Below are 14,393 nucleotides of genomic sequence, written 5' to 3'. Positions count from 1 at the left end.
AGTGTTGTCTGTTGTCTTAGCGACTTCCTGCGGAAGCAATCACCCGAGGGCCAGGAGGAGATGTAGCAAGCAACGGGGATATGATACAGATGGGGAGGAAGTCGCTTGTTCGCCCCCCGCTGCTCCGCCTGTGGCTCCTTTTGTGGCGGGCTGAACTGTCGCGAACTGATCCTTCAATACGTCACCGCACCGGACGCGGACGCCAGCGGAGCGGCGGGGAGGCAAGGTCAAGTCCAAAATCAGAAGAAGGAAGGCGAAGTCGCCGCACAACTTTCGCTCCCTGATAGTCGCTGGCGTCGCCCCCTCCCCCGCCCGCCCGCCGTGCCACCTTCTGATAGCCGCGACCACCTCGCGGACCCGGCCGGAAGGAGATCCGGACCGGGCCAGTTCGGCTCGGACAGACTCCCCGCGGGGAGAGCACGGCGGGCGCCAGACCGGGGCCCGGGGAGAGGGAGAGGGAGAAACAGAACCAAGCCGGCGCCCTTGTCAACAAGATTGTGTGTGCTCTGAAGCTGGGCGGGGCGAGGCGGGCTGGCCGGGGGGCGCTCCCTAACAAGCACTAACATCAGCTGATCTGATACAGTCCGCCGTCGCTCGCCACACCGGACCGTGCTGCTACCCAGAGGAGGAGGACGACTAGGAAGAGGACGAGGAGATGAGTCACGGAGAAATATGCGCACAGATAGCCCCGCATCGCGGCTCGTGATCGGCCGTCACACGCCTGTCCGCCCCGGTCCCACCCGGGCCGCCGTCGTTGGCCTCGGGAACGCCGTTCCAGATATTACATCCGATTCCCACGACACAATTCTCTCCGATCGCTTTAGATAAGTTTTCCTCATTGGCGGGGCAGTAGCAACGGGAGGGAGGTGAGAGGGAGGTGCCGATAGCGTTCAGGCCTCAGTGGGGGAAGGGGAGGGGGAGTAAGGCGAAGGGGAGGGGCGTGACATAATCGGAATAACGGATTTCATCGGAACAGCGCTTTGTCCTTTCTCGTCGAAAGATTTATTTTCTGGTAATGCAAATTGTTAATGATAAAGTTCCATTCTATCCTCCGTATAAAAGTGTCGTGTCCCCGTAAAATTTTGAAGTCAAGCAAATTTTTGGACGGACAGTTTGAAATAGTATTTTCGTGTCTTATGTAAGCAGTAAAAAATGGTTGCCCTTTTCAAAGAAGGGGCGCATATAAAACTATAGCTAGAAGCGACCGAAGAATCTTACGTGTAACGGGGCAGGGCGGTAGGGCTGCAGTAGTTAAGTCCTGAGTGTCGCACACACACACGCACGCTCACACACACACTCGCGGCGCGCCGGCGGCTGGAGCCTCGCGCGTCTCTCGCCTCGCCACGGGACGTCGCGCCCGCGCCCCACTCCCCTCCCTGCTCTGGCCGTCCTACCCCCTCCGCGTCCGGGATCGAACTGCTGCGCTGCACGCTGCCTAGCTCAGAGCGGCCTCCGGCAGCAGCCGGGACCGCGCACCCTCCCCCGCCCCTCCCCGCACACCTCCCGGAACTGCCCAGCGCCAGCCCCGCGCCCAGCCCCGCGCCCAACCTCCGCGCCCCGCACCCAGCCCTTCTCCCCGGCCCGCGAGTCCCCGGCCGCCGGAGGTCCCCGGAGGAGACAGGCCCCCCTCGGGATTCGTGGGAGACCCATACAGGGGACCCTAGGGGGTGCGGTGTGTCGGGAGGAGGGGGTGGCTAGCAAAGGGGGCGGTGCGGGGTAGTGTCGTGAAAGTAACTCCCCTCTCGCATGATTGGCTTACATCTCGCAGGTTCGGTCAGGGTGAAGGCCGTGGACGACGGTCGGGCTGGCCGCACAAGCCGCGCCCCACTCCGAGCCACCTCCCTATTCCTGGACGGGGCTGCTCCTACCTGTGCCACCACTAGGCCGGCGGAGCTGGTGTGCACCTTCGATCCATGGCAAATGGCGCCCTCTCACAATCCGTCCCAGTTCGCGCTCTGCCGGCTGATTCAGAAGAGCGATCCACCGTGTCCCCTGCATCTCCCTCTCTGGTCTCACTCCATGAGTGCGGCAAGGACGGAGGTACGAAGGCGATCTTCTGCATCAGCAGACTGATTCCGAAGAGACCTCAAGGGGCGCTGCTCAATGAGTGCGGCAAGGACGGAGCTATACGGAAGGTATAGGAGATGGTTCTTCGGAATCAGTCGGCAGGCGGGGCCACCAGCCACCACTATAGGCTAGGCGCGCTGTGCGGAATCACCCTGCTGCCAGCTGCACATCACGTCAGCCTCCGCAGAGAGCACACTGCTTGGAGCACGCCAGGAGCGCCTGTGGGGCGCGAGGTAGGCCACCCGTCCAACAGGCGTGCCTCGGGCCCGGGCGGCGGCCCGCCTCCAGGCGCTCCCGGGCCCGGGCCGCGGGGCACCGGGGCACCGGTTGCGAGGGTGGCTCCTCGAGGGCGAGGCTCTGGCGTTCTGCCCCGCGCCGCACCGCCGTGCCTCCGCCCTTGTCGCACCTGTTCCAGCGCGCGAGGAAGCAAGTGGAGAGAGTGAGAGCCGGCAGCGGCCCGGAGAAGAAGTGAGCGCCGGAGTGAAAAGTTTGCCCGAGCCGGGCAGGCAGGCGGTGGCGGCGGCGGGGCGGGATGATTTTGATGTACAAGGTGCGCCAAGGAGATTCACCCTGCCCCCGGGCTGGTGGCGAGGGGATGGGGGACGAGAGGCGAGGCGAGACAGGTCAAATCAAAAACACCTCTCCTGGTCGGCGGCGTTATACACTTTTCTCGTGGAGCAGAGAGAGCAGCAGCAGCATCCTCGGGCTGAATAATTAAAGTCGAGAGGGCTGCCCGCTGCCCGCCCCTGCTCCCCGCCCCCCGCACGTCCGTCTCCGTGAAAGCGCCTCCATTATCGCCATGATTATTCCACCTTTTGTGTTCGGGACGGCTCTGCCACCGGCACCCCCTGCCCCCAGCTCTTTACCACCCACCCACCCTCGCCGCCCTCTACTACTAAGGGCCGCCTCCTCTCGCCCAGCCAGTGTGTCACCAGTCTTCCTGTTGTCGTATACTTCCTCCCTCTTGTGACACACTTCCCCGGGGATCGTGTTCCCAGAAAGGCAGGCGCGGTGCGGTGTGTGTGCACCTCGCTTGCGCCTCGGCCGCCTCTCTGGTCGCCCGCGCACGGGTCAAGTGTGACCACCAGCAGTGGGGGCACATGACAGCTGATAAAGGGTGCGGCACGGGGACAGCCGTACTTGAAACCGTGTGGGGTACACAACAGGGGGGCGTGTAAACTGCCCCCGTGCCCTTTTCCGGTCCTCGTCCCACCCGCACCTCCTGCCTGTCTCCAGCGCCACAATGAATAGCTCCTCATTTTTCCCACGCAAACAACTGCAGATAGGATTACAGAAAAAAAACCGCAACCTATTCAAACAAAAGATTGCAAGAGTATGGCGTGATTTCGTTTCACTGTACAATTCGTGACGATGATGCTCTGTTTTAATTGGTCGTATAGCACAGTAGGCATCGATACAATCTCTCTTGCTTCATAATTTCCTCTGAATTCAATATTGAGATCGGTGCGCGGCACAGCGGGAGCGGGCCGGGCAGAGGAGGCACAATTATGAAAACCCCCCGCTATTTATCGCCTTCTTATCGGGCGCTCGCGTTGCCAGGCCGCGACCGCGGGCTGGGCCAGAACAGCCACGATGGGCTTGACACGCCGCGGCACTGGAGAAACATTAATTTTGTTCCGAATGGAGGAGCCCTTCAGGGCCCCACCCCACCAACACATGTACCTCTATGGTTCCAACCCGTAAAACGACACCTGCAATTTCAAAGATATTGAATATTACGGGCATGCACAACGTCGCTTAAATTTTTCAAGCTGTGAATTAATTCAGTACTGAACGTGCATAATCTGTACTCATCTCGCTATTAATAGCTATCGAGCAGACTCTAATTTTCCGAGATTAATACAGATTATATCAGAAAGGATGTGTGCCGAGTCCAACAGACCACACTCTCTCTTCGGATTACTATACCGGTGCATCCAGGCAGCCGTGTGTCGTGTCCGCACGTTTGCCCATATTCCCTGACCTTGAGTAACCAGGTAGACCGCTAATGCGGGCGTGCATTCGGTACAGTAACTAACAATGAGAAAATGGTTTGTAGCCAGGGGTGTAGAACTGGGCAAAAAAGTGTATACAAGATTATATCTAGACAATCGTTGTTTCAGATTGGGTGTGATTGTGTATGACTGTGTCTGTGATTGTTTCTGATTGTCTCAGATTGTTGAGTAAAAGTATTTTGAAAAATTCTGTCATGATTGTGTCCGATTTTGTGTGATTGTTTCCGATTGTGTGTGATTGTGTCCGATTGTGTCATGATTGTTTCTGAATGTTCTTCCCGATGTACCGGGTGTAACTGTGAATGCGCAGCAGTGTTGCGGGTTTGCCTACCCAATTCGCCCGTAAGGAGCCATGACCCCTGCAGCCCTGGCGGGTATGCAATCCCGCAACACTGCTGCGCATTCACAGTTACACCCGGTACACATATTGTGTCCACTTCTACATTCCTCCCCTCGGCTTGCAGGCATCCCTGAATTGATTTGTTACACAGCTGTAAAGACAAAAAGAATGCTGAAGATAAAAAAGTGCTTGTGCTGCAGTTATCAGAACTGCAAACACTTGTAATTTGCCACGAAGCAGATATGAAACACCACTTCCGCGTTTCGCAAAGGAATTTTAAGGTGCGCCTATCAGTAGTATATCACCTGTCCAATTCTTCGCTTTTTAATTCAACGAACTATCACGTGGTTCTATGTATAACCAAGGTCATTATCAAGTAAGATTCAAAAAGTCTCTTCGAATGTGTTTTGAAGTTATACGAAGAGTAGAAATCGTCAGTTTGGATAACAGAGTAAGTAACAAATAGAGTTGTAAATTTTTCTTAATAAACAATTTATTCAGTCACTAGAATATAATGAGTGTGGTGAAACACACAATGGCCACAGCCCACTTACATATGGGCTGCATACTCAGTCAAAGATTTGAGCATTAAGAATACAAAAACATGAGGAATGAGGTAAACCTCATGAATCACACATTCAAACCAGAGGCTTACATAGGACAAAGTAAGTTACATAAAAATTCGCCTGTGATCTAGAGATCTGTCCTGAGAGCTCCTGATATGCACGTCAACAAATTATAAATATTTGATAAGAAACAGTTTTAAAAAGAAATCAACAAATAAGCATACTGAGTGGCATGAGAACTACACATCACTAAAGCATGTAGCCTTCAATAATTTATAGAAAGAAAAAATAAATGCATGGGAAGTAAGAAGTTCCCCAATTGTTCATAAAAAGAATATTCTAATTGCATCACATGGCAAACGACAAATTGCTGATGTGTTATTTGTTCAAAAACTGAACATAAATTTGACAGTAAAGTACACCCAGCACCATTAATATGATCAAAGATTAATTACAACGATATGTTGAGCTGATTGTCAAAAAAAAAAACTCTTTAAGAGTTTCTTTTAAAGAAATTAAGGGGGAGATCATCTACTACACAAAATGTTCTACAAATGCCACTTAGATATGACCATCACAGAATGTTTTAAAAGATAACGTTTTTTGATTTGTGCTTAAGCCAGTGCTACTTGGTTAATAATCACCATTCCTACATTTGACTTTGAGTCAAGAGAAATGAATTGTTTCTCTTACTTACACCCTCTGTTTCAATATCGCAAGCTTGTCAAATAACTTCTACATCTAATCAGTGCAAACTCGTATAGTATATTAGGTGCTAATATAACTTTATCTAATGTGAGTATGAGTTTGAATATGTGCCCAAGACTTCTGGCTAAATGACCAAGAGTCAGAAAAAAAAAAATGGAACCCTATGAATAAATCTAATTCATTACTATGAATCTGTATTGGCACGATTAAAAATGGCCCACATGTATCTTAAAATGTACCCTGTTACATAAACCTAAATTAATAGGATGGAATCTTAAGAGTGACACTTAATGCTCAGAAATCAACTATAATGATAATTCTGCCCTTGCCGTTCACTTTAGGTCATGGTGTCGGCCTGCACTCGTTTCGAAGAAAAGCCGTTGGCGTCCAAATAATGTCCACAACGTGTTGATCCAAGCAACTTTTCGTCAAATCGAACAAAGGCGAACAAAAATCGCCACGTCCGTTATGGCCCCGGCTGAGGGCGAGATATATACAGCGAAGTGTCCAGTCCCACGCACTAGTTTACGGCGACGCGGGGCACCTGCACCTGCGGTCGCAGAGGCACCTCTGCCACCTGAATCTGCTGCCGCTGCTGCTTCTGGTTTGGGCGCTCCTTGGCGGTGAAGGAGACGCCAGCAATCGCGCCCGTGGCGGCGATGCAGGCAACGAGGAACCACAGGCCGAGAGGCTTGTTGGCCAGCAGGAGCTTGTACAGCACGGCCGAGCTCAGACAGCCTAGCACCAAGACCGATAGGTACACGGCCAGCACCAGCCACACCGCCTTCAGCTGGGTCAGCACCCTGTAACAAGACGACACAAAACTTAGTTCCTCGTCCTCCCTTCCGGCCTGAAATGTCGCGCAGCACTTTGAGAAAGTGCGGGTCGCGGTGTTCGCGCTGTCACTCGTCCCCAGCGTTGACCCCCGGCTTCGCCCTGGCCCCCCTACGCAAGGGAAATGCTAAGCAGACGTCTGCCCTGTGAGTCACCAACACTTGCGACTCGGGCGGAAGCAAAGCACCTGAATCACACAGGTCACTTCGAAAACGTCACGTCTAGTTCGAAAACGTCACGTCTAAGTATAGGCTCGTGAGCCACTCGATTCGAGGAAAAACGGGGAACCCAAATTCAAGTCAAGTCCCGCCCCCGCCACACTCCCCTCACTCAGCCCCTGCCGCCGCAGCGCGCAACGCGGCGGGCCCCCGTTATTGATAAGCGCCTAAGCCCGCCCCGCCCCCGCGCGCCACCCGCCGCCGCCGCGGAGGCAACGAGGCATTAGATTGTTTGGAACACCGGCCAACTTTTAGGGATTACAAGAAGGCGCTCCATAGTAACGAACTTTGGATGCCGGGCAGCAGCCTCGTCTAGTACCCCCGGGTGGCGCAGGCAGGCGGCGCGGCGCGGCGCGGCGCGGCGCCCGAGCCGTCGGTAATTAAACGTCAAACATGGCCGAGCCTGGCCGGAGCCAACCTACCTCGAGATGAGGTCGCGGATGGTGCGGGCGCTCTCGTCCTGGCGCGCGCTGATGAAGGCGGGGAACTGCCGCAGAAGCTGCGAGCACCGCGACTTGAGGAAGGGCTCCGACGCGGCCGTGTTCTCTGTAACAAAAAACACACAAAGCACGCGATTAGCAAACCGATCGGACTTCTCCTGGACGTCACAAGTGATGGGCATGACGCAGCCAAGAGGCACGCAAGAGGAGACCCGGCGGAAGTTTCCCCCGGCCGATCTATTCTCTACCATTCATTGCGGCCAGTGTCGTCCACTCCAGCCAGCGTCCATAGCCCGCACGCAGGGTCAGCAGGGCGCTCCCACGACAGACGAGCCCCGGGCGGACAATCATAGGGCCTCATGGGAGCATTATGCGGGCCATAGGGCCCACCCGAGCGGGCGCGGGGTTGGGGAGGCGACGGAAGTGACGGGCTTCAATGGCAGAATGGCAGCCGGAGGAGAAAGGGTCAAGCCGGCGGCGGGGTGGGCGGCGCCGCGCAGGCGACACGGGCGCGCAGCGCACGTACAGTCTAATTACAGGAGCACGCGGCCAGGCCAGGTGCAGGGGCGGGACACCGGGCCGGGCGCCACCGCAGCATCACGTGCGGGGGGCGGCCCCAGCGCCAGCGCCACCCTCCCCAGCCCCACCAGGCCCCCAGCGTTCTCTCTGCTCGGCGGGGTTTCAGTTCAACTTCCAGAAGTTCTATTTCCCTCTCCCACCCCTCCTCTCTCCGTTGGCTGGAGAAAGCCCTAGAGCGCATCGGAATAAATTCGACCTTGCCGTGGTGCGGCACGTCGTGGCGTAGAGGTTTAGATCCCCACCCTCACCACCCGCCTCCAATCTGTGCTAAGCCCACCAACAACAGTCCTCCCCCGCCGCCTCCGCCCCGCCCCGCCCCGCCCGGGGGTCCCTTGACGCGCCGTGGGAGGATGGACCGACTGCGTCAGGAGGCGCGGGGCGAGGCTGGGCTGGGCTGCTCGAAGCTTCCGGACGCGACTGGCTGGGCTGGACAGCGGCCACGAGGGGCTGCGACGGCTCTGCGCGCGACAAGTCCCGTGACAAGCGGTAACTCGGTAAGTGGGGGGGATCCACGGCAATGGATCGGCGAGGAGGCGAGGCAGCTCGCGGCCAGCTCGCCGACTGTCAGCGTCAGCGAAGGGGCCGAAGCGGCGCGAGATCCGGTGTCGACCGGTCGGAGGGCGCCTGTTTCCCGTTCCCAAGAGGAAAAGGACCGTCGTCGGAGCGGCAGCAGCCGAAGAATCGGAAGAATGGCATAATCTACAAAGGCATTCGCTGTGGACGCCCCCGCGGCCGGGCCCGGCTGTGTGTGTGTTTGTGTGTGTGTGTGAGGGGACACCGCAGCGCGGCAACAGGCCCGCGGCCTTGGAAAGGCAAACGCCTGCCGATCGGCAATGACTAATGTGTTGGCGCCCCGGGCCCGGCTATCATAGCGCGCTCCTCAGAGCGGTTACTCAACAGGCAGAGTTCTATGAACCGCACGGGACGGATCGTGTGTGGCGAGTCCGCGGGGACCAGCGCGATCGCAGTCGGCAGACGTCGGCTATTTGAATGGCAATTATCGCGTCGCCAGATATGCACCACTGCACACGTGAGGTTGTCTTAATGGCTAGAGTGGCCGGAGTTCCCGCATACATTTTTAATTTGAAACAAAGACGCTGCTTCTATGCGAATATCTAAGTCGGTGCAACCGTGTAACCCCAGTTTAAAGCCTGGCAAGGTGACCTACCCGCGGGCTCTACTGTACGCAAAGCGGTACAGTTTTGAATAAATAACTCGCAACAAATGCGTCTGTCAGTTTGTTTAAACTAAGATGGAGGTACTCTAAACAGTTTTAACTCTTTGTTCTAAAGTTCGATCTGCAGAGCCCCCGCGAGTCCCTTCGCCACGCGAATTCACCCCCTCACCCTCCTCCACCCCCATGGACCCTCTTCCACGCTGTCGGCTGACATGGGAATTGGAACAACCGGGCATGCATCAAGTTAGTTGCTGACACAGCATCGGCCCGGGCATGCCGCGCTGCCGCGGTAGGACGTGTTCGGGCGGAGCCCCCCCCCCCCTTTCCCCCCTCACTTTCGAATTCTCGACTGACTAACTCCGCTACCGACCAGTAGAATGAATTACCCAAAAGCGATCTCTTCGCGGCCCTTCGGGGGCGCTGAGTTTCTCCGAGTTGGCGCAGTGCGTACTACTACAGCTTGATGAGGTGGTCGAGTTTGACCGGCTCACGGCACAGGCAAGAGGTGGCGGTGGACAGGACAGTTTGGCTTGTCAATGGTGCGGTGGTGTCCAGAGAGAGGCACAGAGGGCGGCCAGGGTCCGCAGACCCCTCCCCTCCCCTCACCGCCGCCACAGTGTGGGGCGCCACAGCCACAGTGCCGCTGCCAGGGCAGCCCGCCAGAGGATCTAGTTCCCAATCGCGGCATACTCGATCCAATCCGGACCGTGGCGAGCGATAAGGACCCTCGCAGGGCGGATGAGCGAGGTCGCCTCCAAACCTCTCTGGGCGCAGCTCCGCAGCGCTCCGCCCGACCCCAGCCCGGCCGCCCGCCGCCACAACACGCCGCGCCCGCGTGGACCAGGCGTGGGTCCCGCGTGAGGCCCGGCCCGGCGGGGCCGCGGGGCCGCGGGCACGCCCCTCCCGCCGCGAAGTGAGTCAGGCGCGTGAGAGCGAGCAGGCTAGCTATAGCGCACTCCAACGTACTCAGAGGTGAGGCACAAGCCTTTTTTTGCGCCGAGTGAAAGAGAGGTGTGTTGTTGGCCAATGCGACACTCAGCCAGCCCTAGCCGCCCCGGCAAACGTCTCGCGACCGTCCCGTCCCCGACAGAAGAAACGGTCGTCGCGAGTGATTGATGCTGCTGAGAGCCGAGCGAAGCCGAGCGTCGCGACCCCCCTGCTGCGCCCGAATGTCAATGGCGGCGGTGCATTCAGAGCGACGGTGCATCCATAATCCGTGTGCTACGAAGGGGAAAAGGAGGGGGGGGGGGATGGCCGCCTCCGTGGCACATACCGGCGGCAGCGAGCGCGATACGCCCCGCCAGGCCGAACAGCTATCTTATCCGGGCCCCCTCGACACGACGACGACGTCGCGGCGGAAGTATAGGCAATCCGCAGAGCAAGAGTCGGCAAACTCACCTTTTGAAATGAACGGCCAGACGAAGGAGAACCGCCTCGCGAGGGTCGCGTTGGGCGTGGTGGTCTTGGAGGGCGTGGGCGGGATGGCGCCGCCGCCCGTGGTGCCGGCGGCCACGCCGCGGAAGCGCAGCTGCTGCGCGCCCAGCGTCACGCCGGACGACGACACGGCGCCGGGGGCGGCGGGCTGCAGGCGGCGCTGCAGGTCGGCCATGATGGCCTCGGCGCGGGGGGCGGCCGTCACGGTGGTGGTCTGCGTCGTGGTGAGACTCATGGTGGTGGCGGTGGTGGGCAGTGTAGGTTCAGACTTCTACCTGGAAACAAACAACAAGAACGCGTTAGAAGATGATCGGGCGCTCTGTCATCCGCCCACATCCTGGCGTTACCGATGGCCCGGTTCCCCCCTCCTTTCTCCCTTCCCCTCGAGTTGAACGCACTGCAACGCGAAGCGGAGCCGCTCTGGCTAATATTATCCCCATTGTCTTGTGCAGTATCACGCGTCACCTTCCGACATTTGCATGTATAACCCTCGAGGCAGAAATACGCCGCTGGGCAGGTCCAGACGTTGAGAGAGCAAAGAGAGACACGATCACTTAAAGTTCTTCGTTTAGGAACAAACTACTATCGAAATGGATGATCAAATTGTTCAAGAATGAACGTGTATCGAAGATCCCTGCTTTTTCTCTCCCACACACATGATGTGCCTTATAGTCTCACCCGGCCGACGTCTCCGACCATCACAGCTCTTTTCCTGCTGCGGTCGGCTCTGCACATCCATTTTCATCCCCGCCCGCCAGGTAAACGCCCTGGTGAGGAGGGGGGGGGCGTCTCGTCTAGCACGGGTGAGAGGAGAGCGGGGCAGACGTCTAGTGCGGCGCGAGGCGAGGGGGAGGGGGGGCGCCGCCGGCAGCGTGCTTGCAAACCGCAAAAGGAGGCGAGGTACAACAAAGCGGCGAATTACAAGTAATGATGAGAGGGGGGGAGGGGAGGTGAAGGGGGGCAACGCACTCGTACTGCACGGCGCGGCGCGGCGCACTGGAACAATTAAAGAGTTTGCTCGTTCCGCGGAAGGGAGCGCGCGACAAAAGGAGAGGCCAGGCCGGTGGCGTGCCGGAGGGCCGGAGGGGCCGTAGGGCCAGAGCCGGAGGGCCAGAGCCGGAAGGGCCGGAGGGGCCGGAGGGGCCGGAGGGAGCGTAGCCCGGCGTGGCCGCGCGGAGCTGGCGGGGCGGGGGCTCGGGGGCTCCCACGCGCCGCTGCCGCCTCCTCCATCACCGTGCCCAGGCAGCATACACGACTCGGCTCTCAGCGCCGACAAAGCGCCCCGGTCGCCGGGGACACGCTCCGGCGCAGGAGCTCGGGGGGCCACGACGGCGAGAGCCTAGCCTGGCCTGGCCCACCCCTTTGGCCCCCCCAAGCACGAGGCGCCAACAACAGTTATTTGCGAAGTCAAATTCTAGATAATTATCGTGATTAAAAAATGCAGAGCAACCCATCATGCATGCAAGTCGAAAACAGCGCACGAGATGTTTGTGCGCCGTATGGGAGATCGTGCAAGCTCAGCGACTTGGATATGTGACCAGCTCGTGCGGCGAGCGAGCTGCACCGCAAACGCTGCTGCACCGAAGTTTGTATTACATGTTAAGCCTTAAAGTACTTAAAAACTACAAAAAGTAATGGTAGTAAAAGTGTAAAATTGAGCAGGAAAATGGAAATTAAAACTACAACCCACTTTCAAACTTAAGCACCGACAAGTGAGCAATAATCCACTAATAATTAAGTTTGTCCTTCATAATAAAAAGTTATGTGCTTAGAATGATAAACCGCGTTTCTCGATAATGTTTCCAGCAATAGATGTGTGAACCGTTGCGAGCAAGTCTTTTGGTTGACTGGGCCATGCCCTGTTGCGGTGCAAGGGCCGGCGAGCAAGCTCGTGTCCCGCTATGCGAGCCGTGTGTCTGTCTGGTCTCAGCAGGTCTCAGCCAAGCCGTTCTTGCCGAAGCCCCACACCGAGACGCCCTCTCGCTACCGCACGAGGTGCAGGTCGTGATCACAGACAGAGGCACCTGTTGCTGAGCTTAGCTTACCTCTGGTGCGGCAGGACGAGCCGTGTCGCTGCGTCCGCGTGCTGGAAACAGAGGCCTATAGGCCTGCTGCCTGCTCCCGGGGACGGCGCTACAACAACTGCGGGACGCGCATCCTGGCCATGTCGATGGCGGGGTGCGCGGCGGTGAGCGCGGCACGAGATAAAGGAGGTGAGCGCGACGGTGAGCGCGGGGCTCACGGGGCCTGAAGAGGACGTTCCTACGATCCTGCAGCGGGGCGGGGCGCGCGGGGCGTGCACAGTCAATCACTCAAACTGGTCGGGCAAGCTGTGACTGCTGCTGCTGCTGAGGCACCGAGGAGGCCAAGTCAGGCTGCGCGCGCGCCACGGGATCGAGACGGACTGCCGCGACCGGCCGGCGTCGGTGGGCCCAGCAGGCCGCACCAGAGCGCCCGACCGGGGGGCCCCGCGCTGCCCCGCGCTCCGCCGCCGCCGCCCCGCGCCCCGCCACCGCGTCCCGCCCGCCACAAGCACGTGGTCGCCGGCAGGTCGAGCCGGTGCGCGACGCGGGGGCCGCACGTTCGCGTCTCTCTAACATGGCACTCCGTACACACTCCCGCCCGGACACACTGTCCTGCTTATTCGTCGCTTCCGCTCCATCCTTCTCCCTCTCTCTCCCGCTCTCTCGAGTCTTGAGGTTTTGCTCCCCCTCCTCCCTCCACCGATTCACCCCCTCGTCCGCCACCACATTTGTTTACCATCCCGCGTTATCCGAGCGAGAGAGTCGCCGGGCGGCGATGATGAGCGGGCGAGGGAGTGATATCCACGTGAATGGTTCGGCCGGCCTAATCAGCCCGCCAGTCTAGCGCTGTCTAGTGCCGCCCCCTGCCCCCCCCCCTCCCCCCCAGCGCGCCCAGCGAGCGCGGCGAGAGAGCGCAGAGCGCGAGAGTCGCTCGCGACAGCGGATTTATTTCGGGAGTGATAATGAGCAATCAATCGGCATCAGGATCAGGAACCGACAAATGTGGCATGTGGCACCGAGCGCAACTCGTATGGTCTTCACGCAGATCCACAGATCCTATTGGAGTGAAGCGCGGCGCTCTTCGCGAGCGGTGCCGCGCACCTCCGGGGCCAGGGACCGCGTCAGCCAGCGGGTCAGGGGTCAAGACCAAAAAAACGCACACATACCAGAACCTCATCTTTAAAAAAACAAACTGGAAGGGACAATGATCGGTATCGAAGAGGAAGTATCTTGCGGGCCGTGCCGCTTCCCGTCGCGCCTCTCGGGGGGCGCCGCCCCGCCGCTCGTTTCTTTGCCGATCTGTCAACGCAACGGCGAAGGTGGAGACGATCAGGTGCCGGAGGGGCGCTCGTGTCAGGCTGCCATTGTCTGCTCGCGAGCTGAAATGGACCCAAAACATACACTCCTGCCGATCACGGCTACAACTCGAAACATGACAGAGATAGACGCGGGGAGTTGAGCCCGCGCCGCCTCCTCGAGAGGCGAATGCTTTTCTTGCAGCTCGCAAACAATCTCCGCATGTCCTTTAAGGATTCGCGCCTCTTTTTTGCAGTCCAAGTCTGCGACGCAGAACGCACTCACAGATGCCCGACCCGAGTCGGGTCGTTATCAGGCACACCTGAGTAAGCCCCCCCGCAGGCGCGCCCGGCGCGGCCTAACCAGGTTATACAACGCAGAAGGCCAGGTCGGCTTAGGTTCGGCGCACCCCCGACCCCCGTGACCTCCGCGCAGCGTCCCGGCGGCGTCCGCCGCCCATCCTAGGGCTTCGGCATAGGAGGGCAGAGAAAGGCGCATGTTTTCTGTTTTCGAAAACGAGACGCGCCGCTTTGGAAAATCACCCCCTTCCCATTTATACTCGATTCGGCGGCGGAGACGTGCCAGATAAGCGTAGCCCGGCCCGCATGGCTGCGTGCGCTGGGCCCCGCGGCTAGACTACTCTACTCGACCCTCGGACTGATTGAGCACGCCCCGCCCCGCCCCGCCCCACCCCG

At 58.6% G+C, this 14,393-nt stretch overlaps 2 protein-coding genes across 3 annotated transcripts in view; both read right to left on the bottom strand.

The window, feature by feature from the left end:
• Nucleotides 1–1,412, bottom strand: part of LOC113207894 (uncharacterized) — a 103,195-nt gene extending 101,783 nt beyond the window's left edge. The window contains exon 1 of the mRNA XM_052267112.1: nucleotides 1,219–1,412. The gene's annotated coding sequence lies outside the window, so the exon portion shown is untranslated. The remainder of the gene's footprint in view (nucleotides 1–1,218) is intronic.
• A 3,478-nt stretch (nucleotides 1,413–4,890) lies between these two features.
• The window catches only part of LOC113207886 (uncharacterized), a 32,444-nt gene continuing 22,941 nt past the window's right edge, over nucleotides 4,891–14,393 (bottom strand). The window contains exons 1-4 of one of the 2 annotated variants that reach the window (XM_026424627.2): nucleotides 12,424–12,804; nucleotides 10,343–10,653; nucleotides 7,171–7,294; nucleotides 4,891–6,499 (exon numbers count right to left, since the gene is read on the bottom strand). In XM_026424627.2, coding sequence (XP_026280412.1) covers nucleotides 6,217–6,499; nucleotides 7,171–7,294; nucleotides 10,343–10,613 — 678 coding nt within the window. In that variant the 5' untranslated portion in view covers nucleotides 10,614–10,653; nucleotides 12,424–12,804 and the 3' untranslated portion in view covers nucleotides 4,891–6,216. Of the gene's footprint in view, nucleotides 6,500–7,170; nucleotides 7,295–10,342; nucleotides 10,654–12,423; nucleotides 12,805–14,393 lie in introns of those variants that run through there. The other variant, XM_026424628.2, reaches the window with a different exon arrangement.

The sequence above is a fragment of the Frankliniella occidentalis genome, unplaced genomic scaffold, assembly GCF_000697945.3.
Source record: "Frankliniella occidentalis isolate FOCC.00 unplaced genomic scaffold, Focc_3.1 Scaffold47, whole genome shotgun sequence".
In the NCBI taxonomy this organism is placed as follows: domain Eukaryota; kingdom Metazoa; phylum Arthropoda; class Insecta; order Thysanoptera; family Thripidae; genus Frankliniella; species Frankliniella occidentalis.
The sequence above is the reverse complement of the archived record's forward strand: the minus strand, read 5'-3'. Positions and strand labels throughout refer to the sequence as shown.